We start from the raw sequence: 13,851 nt of genomic DNA on the forward strand, positions 1-13,851 counted from the left end.
TAATAATAATACTACTACTACATCTCTCTCTTCTCCAGCTTGTGTGTCCAGTCAAACAGTGGACTTCTATATCAGGGCAGTTTATTGGAGTTAATTAGTGTGTATTAGTCATTGAGTCCACGGAGCTCAGTCACTAGGCCCTAAATGAGACATTAGGACTTATTAAAAGCCTCACATCTTGTAGGACTGTGACATTTCACAGCTTCTGCGTGCGAGTTTAGTCACCACGTCTGCAAATGTCACTCATCCACTGGCTGGGTAGAATGGTGGGGCTGTGTGAATGGGAGGCATTGTGAAAGGGAGAGTGTGTGAGCTTGTGTGTGTTTCACCCATGAGGGTGAGTTTCGTGTGTGTGTGTGTGTGTGTGTGTGTGTGTGTGTGTGTTTCTCGTGTGTGTGTGTGTGTGTGTGTGTGTGTGTGTGTGTGTGTGTGTGTGTGTGTGTGTGTGTGTGTGTGTGTGTGTGTGTGTGTGTGTGTGTTTGTGTTAGACAGCCGCCCTGATAAGTTGTTCTGTTGTTCCCCCTCCAGCCACGTCAGATGGGACGCGCCAGGGCCTGGAGAGTATGAGGGGAGGAGTGTGTGCCACGCAGGGCATGAAGGTGATCCTCAAAGTGGGACAGAGTGAGTACTGAGACACACCTGAAATAAACACTCATTCATCATTCTCTCTCTCTCCCGCTAACACACACACACACACACACACACACACACACACACACACACACACACACACACACACACACACACACACACACACTGACAGTGTACTCTAAGTGTATTAGTGTTGATTAGAGGCAGAGAGCTGGAGGAGGGGTGCAGCCAGGATCACATGGCTGTAATGAGCCCTGTTGACTTCACTCACTAACACACTGAACACCCCGACTCTCTGCTACTGGCTGTCTATGTCCAGACATACAGGAAGGAGTAGGCTGCTCATTCTGGGCTTAAACACCACTGACCCTGCTAATGACTTTCTATGTATACAGTAGAGTAAACAGTCTCTATGGTGTTAAACACCACTGACCCTGCTAATAACTTTCTATGTATACAGTAGAGTAAACAGTCTCTATGGTGTTAAACACCACTGACACTGCTAATGACTTTCTATGTATACAGTAGAGTAAACAGTCTCTATGGTGTTAAACACCACTGACCCTGCTAATGACTTTCTATGTATACAGTAGAGTAAACAGTCTCTATGGTGTTAAACACCACTGACCCTGCTAATGACTTTCTATGTATACAGTAGAGTAAACAGTCTCTATGGTGTTAAACACCACTGACCCTGCTAATGACTTTCTATGTATACAGTAGAGTAAACAGTCTCTATGGTGTTAAACACCACTGACCCTGCTAATGACTTTCTATGTATACAGTAGAGTAAACAGTCTCTATGGTGTTAAACACCACTGACCCTGCTAATGACTTTCTATGTATACAGTAGAGTAAACAGTCTCTATGGTGTTAAACACCACTGACCCTGCTAATGACTTTCTATGTATACAGTAGAGTAAACAGTCTCTATGGTGTTAAACACCACTGACCCTGCTAATGACTTTCTATGTATACAGTAGAGTAAACAGTCTCTATGGTGTTAAACACCACTGACCCTGCTAATGACTTTCTATGTATACAGTAGAGTAAACAGTCTCTATGGTGTTAAACACCACTGACCCTGCTAATGACTCTGCTGATGGTGGCCTTGGGTGACAGAGGGGGTCAATGTTTTAGACGAAAGTCACACGTTTTCTCTTACATACACAGATTTTCATACATGACTGCAAACACACAAATACATACAGTAGTCTGCCAAAATCTACACACACACACACACACACACACACACACACACACACACACACACACACACCACACACACACACACACACACACACACACACACACACACACACACACACACACACACACACACATACTCCCCATTCTATGCTCCTCATAATATAATCCTCTCCCCCTCCTCAACAGTGTTATCAGCTCTGTGTGTTGTTGTGAAAGCTCTCCTCTCTCTGTGTGTTGTTGTGAAAGCTCTCCTCTCTCTGTGTGTTGTTGTGAAAGCTCTCTTCTCTCTGCGTGTTGTTGTGAAAGCTCTCCTCTCTCTGTGTGTTGTTGTGAAAGCTCTCCTCTCTCTGTGTGTTGTTGTGAAAGCTCTCTTCTCTCTGTGTGTTGTTGTGAAAGCTCCTCTCTCTGTGTGTTGTTGTGAAAGCTCTCTTCTCTCTGTGTGTTGTTGTGGAAGCTCTTCTTTCTGTGTGTTGCTGTGCAAGCTCTCTTCTCTCTGTGTGTTGTTGTGAAAGCTCTCTTCTCTCTGTGTGTTGTTGTGGAAGCTCTTCTCTCTGTGTGTTGTTGTGAAAGCTCTTCTCTCTGTGTGTTGTTGTGAAAGCTCCTCTCTCTGTGTGTTGTTGTGAAAGCTCTTCTCTCTGTGTGTTGTTGTGAAAGCCCTTATATCTATGTTATTGTGAAAGCGCTCTTCTCTCTGTGTGTTGTTGTGAAAACTCTCTTTTCTCTGCGTGTTGTTGTGAAAGCTCTCTTCTCTGTGTGTTGTTGTGAAAGCTCTCTTCTCTCTGTGTGTTGTTGTGAAAGCTCTCTTCTCTCTGTGTGTTGTTGTGAAAACTCTCTTTTCTCTGTGTGTTGTTGTGAAAGCTCTCTTCTCTCTGTGTGTTGTAGTGAAAGCCCTTCTCTCTGTGTGTTGTTGTAAAAGCTCTCTTCTCTCTGTGTGTTATAGTGAAAGCCCTTCTCTCTGTGTGTTGTTGTGAAAGCTCTCTTCTCTCTGTGTGTTGTTGTGGAAGCTCTTCTTTCTGTGTGTTGTTGTGAAAGCTCTCTTCTCTCTGTGTGTTGTTGTGGAAGCTCTTCTTTCTGTGTGTTGCTGTGCAAGCTCTCTTCTCTCTGTGTGTTGTTGTGGAAGCTGTTCTCCTGAGAGGGAAGTGGTGCTGCTGTGTCTCCATCTCTCCGTCCCATCTCCATCATTCTCTACAGCCCACCCAGGGGAGAAGAGTAGCACTCCCTATATCTCTTTTCTTTCTATCTCCTGCTCTCTTTCTTTCTATCTCCGGCTCTCTTTCTTTCTTTCTTTCTTTCTATCTCCCGCTCTCTTTCTTTCGTTGCTGGTTGAATGAAAACCGCCGTCATTGATTCCCTCCCTTCCTCTCTCTCGTCCTCCTCACCTCTGTTCTCTTGGGTTTCACACTAATTTGCAGGTCCACCTTTCATGTCGTCTCTCTCTCTCTCACCTTTCTTGTCCCTCTCTCTCTCTCTCTCTCACTCCTCTCTTACTCATCTTCCTTTCTCCCTTACCTCTCTTGCCCTCCCCGCCCCTCTCTCGCTCTGTCTCCCATTTTTCTTGCTCCCTCTCTTTCTCTCCCTACCTATCTCCATCTTCTTCTCTTTCTCTTTCTACCTCCTTCATCCTCTCTTTCTCTCCTTGCCTAGCCGTCCTGTCTCTCTCTCCCCACCCAATAGCTCCTTTAATCTTCTCTCTCCCCCTGTATCCTCTCTCTCCCCCTCTCCCCCCCTCCTCTCCCTGTGTTATCTGTTGTGAGTCTGAAAGGTCACCTCTGCTCTGTTTGTCATCTAAACACACGGTGTGCCGCCTCATAGAGATCTCTGATGAGATTTGGAGCGCTGCTCAGCTCTGAAACACACACAGGCGCACACACACCCACACACACCCGCACAGTCTTAGAAACTTGCACGTTCCCGAGAAACACACACACTCTTTCTCTCGCTCGCACACACATACATACACACACTTATGTTTTACTATCCTTGTGGGGACCCACAATTGATTTCCATTACAAGTCCTATTTTCCCTAAACTTAACCCTAACTCCTAAACTTAACCCTTAACTCCTAAACTTAACCCATAACCCTAATTCTAACCCTAAGCCTAACCCCTTAGCCTAAAATAGCCTTTCTCCTCATGGGGATGTGGGAAATGTCCCCACGAGGGAGAATTTTCCTTGTTTTACTGCTGGGGACTTGTAAGGATTACCCACAAGGATAATAATACACACAGACTCTCACACACACAACACACACACACCCTCAAATGCACACAGCACTCACGAGCCCCAGCAGTCATATTGATCCAAACACCCCTCATGCCAAGTTCTGATTGGCTGTCTGTCATCAGAGGGCCCGTCGAACCAATAATACCTGCCACTGTGTATGGACCTCCGTAAATGTCAGTTAGTGTAGATTTATAGCTCGGCACATAGTGTGTGTGTGTGTGTGGTGTGTGTGTGTGTGTGTGTGTGTGTGTGTGTGTGTGTGTGTGTGTGTGTGTGTGTGTACATTGTACAGTCTCTGTGTTCACAGCATAACAGGGGCTGTCTATTATGTCCCTCTCAGTAAATCTATACGGAACTCTGTCATAGCCCCAGCGAGAGGATATTAGGGCTGCCCCAAATGGCACCCTATTTCCTTTATAGTGCACTACGTTTGATCAGGGTCCGTGGGGAAGTGCACTATGAAGGGAATACGGTGCCATTTTGGGCAGCGGCCTAGCATTACTGTGGGGCCGTTCCCTGTCTGGCAGGTGGGAGGGTGTGGAGTCGATGGACATTTGTTTGCAGTTTTTATATTCATTGTGGTACTTTTACCAATGGAAACCCCTTTAAGTATCCCGTTTTTAATATAGTTGGAGAGCTGTTTTAGAAAAGGACATTGGAAGAAGGTCAATATTTAGTTTCATTGAATGGGCCTCAGAGATGTGGTTTTAGCTCAGACAGTCTGTGTAGTCGCTGTGCCTGTTTTAAAGTTGTTTTCATGTTGATGGGATGTGTTATCTTGACCGTCGTACACCCCTGTTTTTTTTCCTCAGATCCATATGGACTGCCCCCGAAACCTGCCAAACCAGACCAAAGTGCGGGCCGTACCAACACCAGAAATACAGGTAAGAGGGGTGTGGAGGAGCTTACACACTTACACCACCATGAGGATAGAGTATACCACAACCAGTCCGAAAAGACAAAAAAAAGCAAGTGAATGAGTGAGTAAAGAAAGAAAGAAGCGACAGAGAACGAGGGACGGTAAAAAAACGACAGATGGAGGATACAAGCCGGCGACATCTGTGGGATCTCTCTATTTAAATCCATCCCTCTCTCTCTCATCCCTCTCGCTCTCTGTCCATCCCCTCTTTTCTTCTCTTCCCCTCAGAGCTAAGTGCCGCAGGCGAGGAACGACGGCTCTAATAGCTGCCCAGGGAGCGGGTGGGAGGGGGGGGGAGACCAGGGGCGCCATTTGAAGGAGTTATTATTGTCATTAGTTTGGGCGGCCTGGTTTCTGTTGGTCCGCGGAGAGAAGGAAGAGAGAGGAGAGGAGAATGATAAATCTGAGTAGTGAGAGAGAAGAGGGAGAGAGGACAGGAGAGGGGAAGACAGAAGAGTAGAGGAAAGGGGAGGGGAGGAGTGAGGAAAGAAGAGGACGATGAAAGGATAGAGGAGAGGAGGAAGGGAGGGAGGGATGTTGTCTCATGGCAGGGAACTTGTTGACCTGTTCTTTGTATGCTGGCTGGTTCTGTCTCTTCCAACCACATACAGACTGTTCCAAATGGCACCCTATTCCCTATAAAGTGCACTACGTTTGACCAGAGTCCTAAGGGGCCTGGTCAAAAGTAGTGCACTATATAGGGAATACGGTGCCATTTGGGACATGGCCATACAGGCCATCTCTACTCTCTAATGTGAAGTGGATATTCGAGAACTGATGAGAGATGGAGAGAGAGAAGAAAGCAGAGGGCGAGAGAGATGAGAGCAAAGGAGAAAGCGCAGAAGACAGAAAAAGGGAGGGGGGAGAGAGGAAAGGAAGGAAAAAGGCTTCACTGTTGAAGGAGCAGAAAACCGAAAGAGGAGAAGCAAGAGGTATGGAGAGTACTGTTGAATAGGAAAGAGAGAGAGTGGGGAGTGAGAGATGGATGGAGGGAGGAAGGGAGGTAGAGAGAACAAGGGGAAAGGATGATAACAGACAGAGCTGGTGAAAGGAGGAGGAGGAGATGGAGCGAGGGAGAGATGTTGGAGGAATGGAGGGATGGAGGGAATGAGAGAGAGATGTTGGGGGAATGGAGGGATGGAGGGAACGAGAGAGAGATGTTGGAGGAATGGAGGGATGGAGGGAACGAGAGAGAGATGTTGGGGGAATGGAGGGATGGAGGGAACGAGAGAGGGATGGAGGGAAGAAAGCGAGAGGCGGAGAGCGGAATTGGCGTCTAGTATTAGCGTTTTGTCAGTCAGCTAGACAATCAGTCAGTCCTGCATGCATGGTAGGGGGCTCACAGTAGAGGGTGAGGAAGGAGCGAGGGTGGTGTGGAGGGGGGGGGGGGGCACAGAGCAAGGGAAGTCATTATGTCCACAAAAACCCAGAGAGTGGGAGAGCCACGGAGCGAGGAAGGAAGACGAAAGAAAATAGGGAAGAGAGGGAGAGAAAACGAGGGGGGAAATGTGCCAAGGATAATGATAACCCAATCCCACGACCGCGCCTCACATTACCGCCCTAACCGCTACCACCGCCAACGTTTGCACGGTCAACATGACCATTCCTCACAGGCGGTCCCAAACCCAACAAACACCTGCTGGGCTATGACCGTACATGCAGTCGGGCCATGCGATTGGTACCAGGTTCCAACCAGGCAGCATCACTATGTAGTCTCTAGCTTTAGAGACCCAGGACGTGCCCCAAATGGCACCCTATTCCCTGTATAGTGAACTACTTTTTTAACAAAGCCATATGGCACCCTATTCCCTATACAGTGCACTACTTTTTACCAAAGCCATATGGCACCCTATTCCCTATACAGTGCACTACTTTTTACCAAAGCCATATGGCACCCTATTCCCTGTATAGTGAACTACTTTTTTAACAAAGCCATATGGCACCCTATTCCCTATACAGTGCACTACTTTTTACCAAAGCCATATGGCACCCTATTCCCTATACAGTGCACTAAATAGAGAGTGGGGTGCCGTTTGGGATGGTGTCCAAACCACCCAACCGTTCTGACTCCTTTATGTGGGCACGCGCCAATGCAACATAAACAGCGTTGTTAGGCTTACGGGATGAAGTGTGCTGCCTTGATCCCCTCACTGTGGATGGCTGTAGCTTCTAGCCAGAGCCACAGCTTCTCAGTGGGTCTCCACAGGCGCAGAGGAGCATTCCAAACCCTCTCATATCCAACGCCATCCACTAAGTCATGTCAATAGACAGAACACATATGGTCACATTGGCTGCATTTTTTTCCCTGTCGGGACATTTCTGCTACTGTAACTACAGGAAGACGGTTCGTCACCTTGGTGTGGTACAGATATATTTACTGGCGCGTAATGTGTATTGTATTATGAAGAGGTTATTACCCTAAAGAAGGCAAGGCAAAATGTTGGTTCAGGTTTAACAATTGCCTATGAGAGGTACAGTGTAATTTCTTGTATACATGTCAAAGTATGTTAAATCAAATCAAATTGTATTTGTCACGTGCTCCGAATAGAACAGGTGTAGACCTTACCGTGAAATGCTTAATTACAAGCCCTTAACCAATAATGCAGTTCAAGAAGAAAACAGAGTTGAGAAAATATTTACTAAATGAACTAAAGTTAAAAAACAAAAGTAACACAATAAAATAACAATAATGAGGCTATATACAGGGGGTACCGGTACCGAGTCAATGTGCGGAGGTAAAAGTTAGTCGAGGTAATATGTACATTTAGGTGACTTGTGTGACTGGAGTCTGACAATTTTTGGGGCTTTCCTCTGACACCGCCTAGTATATCGGTCCTGGATTGCAGGAAGCTTGGCCCCAGTGATGTACTGGGCCGTACGCACTACCCTCTGTAGCGCCTTACAGTCGGATGCCGAGCAGTTGCCATAACAGGCGGTGATACAGCCGGTCAGGATGGTCTCGATGGTGCAGCTGTAGAACTTTTTGAGGATCTGGAGACCCATGCCAAATTTTTTCTCCTGAGGCGGAAAAGGCATTGCCGTGCCCTCTTCATGACTTTTTTGGTGTGTTTGGACCATGATAGGTTGTTGGTGATGTGGACACCAAGGAACTTGAAAACTCTCGACCTGCTCCACTACAGCCCCGTCGATGTGAAGTCCAGGATCCAGTTGCAGAGGGAGGTGTTTAGTCCCAGGGTCCTTAGCTTAGTGATGAGCTTTGTGGGCACTATGGTGTTGAACGCTGAGCTGTAGTCAATGAATAGCATTTTCACATAGGTGTTCCTTTTATCCAGGTGGGAAAGGGCAGTGTGGAGTGCGATTGAGATTGTGTCATCTGTGGATCTGTTGGGGCGGTATGTAAATTGGAGTCGGTCTTGGGTTTACGGGATGATGGTGTTGATGTGAGCCATGACCAGCCTTTCAAAGCACTTCATGGCTACTGACGTGAGTGCTACGGGTCGGTAGTCATTTAGGCAGATTACCTTCGCTTTCGTGTGCACAGGGACTATGGTGATCTGCTTGAAACATGTTGGTATTACAGACTCGGTCAGGGAGAGGTTGAAAATGTCAGTGAAGACACTTGCCAGTTGGTCAGCGCTTGCTCGGAGTACACGTCCTGGTAATCCGTCCGGCTCCGCAGCCTTGTGAATGTTGACCTGTTTAAAGGTAAAGTTATATAAAGGTAAAGTGACCTTTTATAAGGTTATCAAAATAATATTTTCTTGTGTCATTCTACAGGTGGTGCTGGTAACGCCACCCATCCCAGGGTTCCTAGCGGTGGCGCCGGGGATTCGGGAGGCGCAGGGGGCGAGAACGGACCCCTCCCCCCCTCCAACGTGGCCGTCATCGCCGGCGCTGCAGGGGGCTCCGCCTTCCTCCTCCTGGTCACCGCGGTGATCTGCGTGGTGTGTTACCGGCGGCGACACGCCAAGCACTCGGAGTCCCACCACCCGCCCCTGTCACTCTCCTCCCTCACCAGCCCCAAGAGGCATGGCGGTGGGCATGGCGGCGGCCATGGGGGCGGTAACAACAACGGCTCGGAACCCAGTGACATCATCATCCCGCTGCGGGCTTCGGACTCGGCGTACTGCCCTCACTACGAGAAGGTGAGCGGGGACTACGGTCACCCCGTCTACATCGTCCAGGAGATGCCCCCCCAGAGTCCAGCAAACATCTACTACAAAGTATGAGGGCAGTTTCCATGACAACCTACAGTACTACCAACTACCATCTTACCCTGTCCTGTACAGTACAGTACCACCTACAGCCCACCTACAATATACCCTGTCCTATATAGTACAGTACCACATAAAACCTACCTACAGTAGTCCATCACTGACTTACCCTCCAAAACCACCAGTCCTTTATACAGTATCTTATCTGCCCTATTAAACCCCAATCCCAGCCACAGGTCTGTGCATCTAGCTAAGTGAAGAGGCCATCCGTACACCCACCACTCTTCACTCGACTGTGTCACTAAGCTAAGTGTGGAGGGTTTAGTATATAGCCCCCACCGGCCCCTTTAAAGAGGACAGCACTGGCAAGAGACTCTGGGGCCCACTTCTTTTTTTTTGTCTCACCATGAATCATACCCCCCCCCCCCACCAGAGCTGAAGAGAAGAGTCCCCTCCCTGTACACCATGAGGATAAGTGTGTGAGAACACGCACTAGTACCGCCACAACTTGGACTTCTGGGACTCTGACCCCTAGAAAACCCACCGACCAACCATATCCAGAGGTCTCTGTATTTCTCTAATGCTCCTGTCCTGTATCAGACCTACCTGCCTCCTGATTGGACCCTGAGGCTAACTGTGGCCCTTGATGTTATATCTCACAAATAGGATCCTAGTTTGTTTGTGTGTGTATGGTTTCTCATTGGACCAGGGGCCTCTGACTCTCTCACCCAATCAGAAAGCTGGGCTGGGGTCACGTGATCAATCGGTCCGACCAATCGCGTCTTAGTGACATTCAGAATCTTGTATATTTTAATAACGTGTGTGTTTGTGTACGTGTGTGTGCGTGCGTGTGTGGGAGACTAGGATAATAATTCTGACACTGCTGTTGCACAGAAGTGTGTGTGCAGTTAGTGTGCTTTTAGTACAGTGTGTGTGTGTGTGTGTGTGTGTGTGTGTGTGTGTGTGTGTGTGTTAATCTGTGTATACGCTACGTGCGAGCGAATGTGTGTGTTCGCGTGTCTTTAGACTTGTCTTAAAAACCAAAACACAAAAAAGTGAGTGAATATAAAAAAAGGTGAGATTTTTTATCGCTAGCAACACTTACAGATTATATATGAATATCCAGTCAATCGTTTCTAGACGTCTTGTTTTTTTTCTAGTTTTTTATTTTGATTCCTCCACTTGTAAAACAACACTTCTGTTATACTGCTAGATCTTTTTTTATCCTGCGCTTTATTGTTTGCGATTTAGAAACCTGACCCTGTTTCCTTACCCTTTGAGTTGTAAATTAATTTAATCTCTTTGTTTTTCTTTCCTTGGCGAACTGAGGTCGTTTCTCTCTCTCCCTCCCTCTCTCTCTCTCTCATCGCCTCCTCCCCCCTCTGCCCCCCCCCCCCCCCCCCATGTATATTTTTATAGTTCTTGTACTATGCTGTAGTTTTGAAGTTTAGACCTCGTTTGTGGAAGTTGTTGAGGTAGAAACCATCTATGAAAGTTTTTTTCAAACGCTTTTGAACACAAGAAAAAGCAAGGGGGGAAATGAACGAGGGCGGGTTCCAAATGAAATGAAATAGAATGAAAAGAAAGAACGGGAACCCGGAGTCGCTGTCTAGGGGGAAAAGAGAAAGAGCGACTGAATGTGGAACTTTTGTTTAAAAAAGAAAAAAGAGAGAAAAGACTGAAGAAGGAATCGCACACTAAAGAAAAGAAAAGAGCGCGAGGAGAAATGGAAGAAGTGGGGGGATGGGAGGTGGTTTGAGCGATGAGAGAGAAGAATCCCTGGGAAGGATCGAGAGTGAAACAGTGACTGTGGCGGAAGAGAGGAGCCTTTCCTTTAACGGAGTGCTGAGAAGGAGTGATGGACCCTAGGAGGGCGGAGGAGAGGAGCAGACACACGGCTGAAATGGATTTCAGGGGGAAAACTCACTGTGGAACAAGGAGATGAGATTTCATCTAAAACACACACTGACAGATAGACACACATTCAAGATAACAGACACAGACTATTCTCTTTTCTCTGAAGGGAAATGGCACGTTTCAAATTCTCCCGATTTTCCCCTTAAACAGCTTTATGTATCAGACACACTCTACGCTGATTATATCGACACAGACACACACACACTCTGCAGACACACTGATCCCTCTCACATTCTCTTTCACTGTCAAACACGCACACACATACATACCGTACATGTATATGCCCATTTCACACACACTCTCTCTGTCTGGCTATCTCTGCATCCCTCTCTCTGCCACACACACACACACACACACACACACACACACACACACACACACACACACACACACACACACACACACACACTGGTTGCTCTCATGTGGCTCCCTATTTCTGACACAGTCCTAGCTTTCTCCCCATGATTAAGTCAACCTCTGTGTGTGACAGAAGGATTAAAAGAGGGTGTGTGCTCCCTGTATTTGTGTGTGTGTGGACGTGTTTAACTATACTTGTGGGGTCCAGAAGTCCCCACAAGAATAGTAAACAAGCAAACATTTGACCAACTGGGGGCATTTTGTTGGTCCCTGCAAGGTCAAATGCTATTTGTTAAGGTTAGAATTATTGTTAGGGTTAGTTCTAGGGTTATGGTTAAGGTTAGGTTTTGGGGGTAAGGTTAGGGGTTAGGGAAAATAGGATTTTGAATGGGACTGAATTGTGTGTTCCCACAAGGTTAGTTGTACAAGACTGTGTTTGTATGGGTGTTTTTCTGGAACAAGTACCTGTCAGTCTCTTAGCCTGGTTAATAACAGTTTTCACGCCCTTTTTCGAAAGCAAAGCTTTTTTTTTGCGAACGTGCCGTGTGTTAAGTTATGTTATATGGGCTAGCTGCTACTTGGTATTGTTGAGTGTTAGACCGATGACGTGTTCATAACAGGCACAGCAACCTGCAAATGCACACATACGCTAACAAAATAGCAGACAATAGGTGACGTGCCATACTTTGAAATATCCCTCATGCTCAACAGGTGAATGTTTGTTTCCAAAGCTTCGCTCAATGTGTGTTTTATTCATATGCACACCTGCTCAAAAAGCTTTATTTGAAATATCGCTTTAATCATTTTTACTACTACGCCTGCTCTCTGTTTCACATCATTTGTATGTTGTGTAATCTGTTCCCGTTATGCTTTTTGAACTTAGAATGTGTTACGGAGAAGTTGACTAAATAGGGTAAAAGTTTCACCCCACATTTCTGTACTGCAGCATCAGGATCGTGGTATTTCTGTATGTGGGAATCTGTCTTGTCTCCTGTACAAATACACGACAACCAGGAATACTGTATACCTTCAAAAACACCCTCAAAGCCAAACGACAAACTCCCTCTGAATTCTGAAATCCTCTGACACTCTAAATGACAGTATTTGACAAAGATGGCTGCTGCCATGAATATAAACACATGGATACACTTCCTGGACTTTGTGGAGTTGCGGAATCCAAGTGTGGAATCCGAATGCCGCTCGTTCGCAAAATGGTTCCTTCTCTCCCTCTCTTCTCTCCCTCTTCATCCTCCTCTCCTCTTTTTTTCACCGAGGAGAATCTCCCTCCGGGACTCAAAGCTTGGGCTTTTTTGTTATCATGTCGGTCAGTGTTTTACTAAAAGGTTGTCTCTCTCTCTTTCACTGTTTGCTTTTGACTGTTTTCAATGTGTTGGATTTTTCTCATGGATGCTTCTCATGGATCCTCATTTAAAAAAGAGAGGTTTCTTGTTTTGTGAAAACGCACCCCCCCCCCCCCCCCCCCCCCACCCCTCTGTTGGTGTGTGTGTGTGTGTGTGTGTGTGTATGTGTGTTTCCTTGTGCCAATAGCCAGCAGGTCGAGGCGACAGAGAGCGGGCTGGCTCTTGTACGTGATGTGTTGAGACTTTTTGTATTGGGACACCACTGTGTGAGATGGGTTTGTGTCCACCTTCTCCTTTCCTCGTCCCCCCCATCCCTCCCGTCACTATGACCACCTCCTCCTCTCTTTCTCTCCTCCAACACACCTCTAAAGGGAGGAAAAAACTAGTACATTCCTGCTTTGGAAAAATGTTGATTAAAAAAATTATGTTTAAGCACCACTCTCTGGTCTGGTCGTGGGTTCATTATTGAATGATGAAGTGTGAAGATCTTTGCGCGTGTGTGTGTGTGTGTGTCTCGTGCGTGCCGTGCCTGGAAGGGGTCACGTACTCCAGTGAGGCCCAGTCTCTCAGATGTAACCCTTTCAGGTTTCTCTCCTGTGGGGGTTTGTCTTAGCAGGGTTCTATTCAATGTGTCTCTATATAAAGGTACCCATTCAGTCCACATACACACACACACACACACACACACACACTGCTCCCCCAGTTGTGTTATCAACCAGTTATCTACCCCAGCTTCGTTAGTGTTGGGTGTTGCTTAGCAACGTATCGACATAGATGACCGTCAGCCCTAACAGCTGTACTAACTCCCTTTCTCTCTCTCTCTCCCCCATTCTGTACTAACTCCCTTTCTCTCTCTCTCTCCCCCATTCTGTACCAACTCCCTTTCTCTCTCTCTCTTTCCCCCATTCTGTAACAACTCCCTTTCTCTCTCTCTCTCCCCCATTCTGTACCAACTCCCTTTCTCTCTCTCTCTCCCCCATTCTGTAAAACTCCCTTTCTCTCTCTCTTTCCCCCATTCTGTAACAACTCCCTTTCTCTCTCTCTTTCCCCCATTCTGTAACAACTCCCTTTCTCTCTCTCTCTTTCCCCCATTCTGTA

The 13,851-nt window shown here is 46.9% G+C and overlaps 1 protein-coding gene across 1 annotated transcript in view; it reads left to right on the forward strand.

The window, feature by feature from the left end:
* The window catches only part of LOC106608822 (ephrin-B3), a 116,112-nt gene extending 102,921 nt beyond the window's left edge, over window positions 1-13,191 (forward strand). The window contains exons 3-5 of the mRNA XM_014206990.3: window positions 529-621; window positions 4,837-4,908; window positions 8,682-13,191. Coding sequence (XP_014062465.1) covers window positions 529-621; window positions 4,837-4,908; window positions 8,682-9,133 — 617 coding nt within the window. The 3' untranslated portion in view covers window positions 9,134-13,191. The remainder of the gene's footprint in view (window positions 1-528; window positions 622-4,836; window positions 4,909-8,681) is intronic.
* Window positions 13,192-13,851: the final 660 nt, after the last annotated feature.

This window comes from Salmo salar, chromosome 07 (genome assembly GCF_965601325.2).
Source record: "Salmo salar chromosome 07, fSalSal1, whole genome shotgun sequence".
Lineage (NCBI taxonomy): Eukaryota > Metazoa > Chordata > Actinopteri > Salmoniformes > Salmonidae > Salmo > Salmo salar.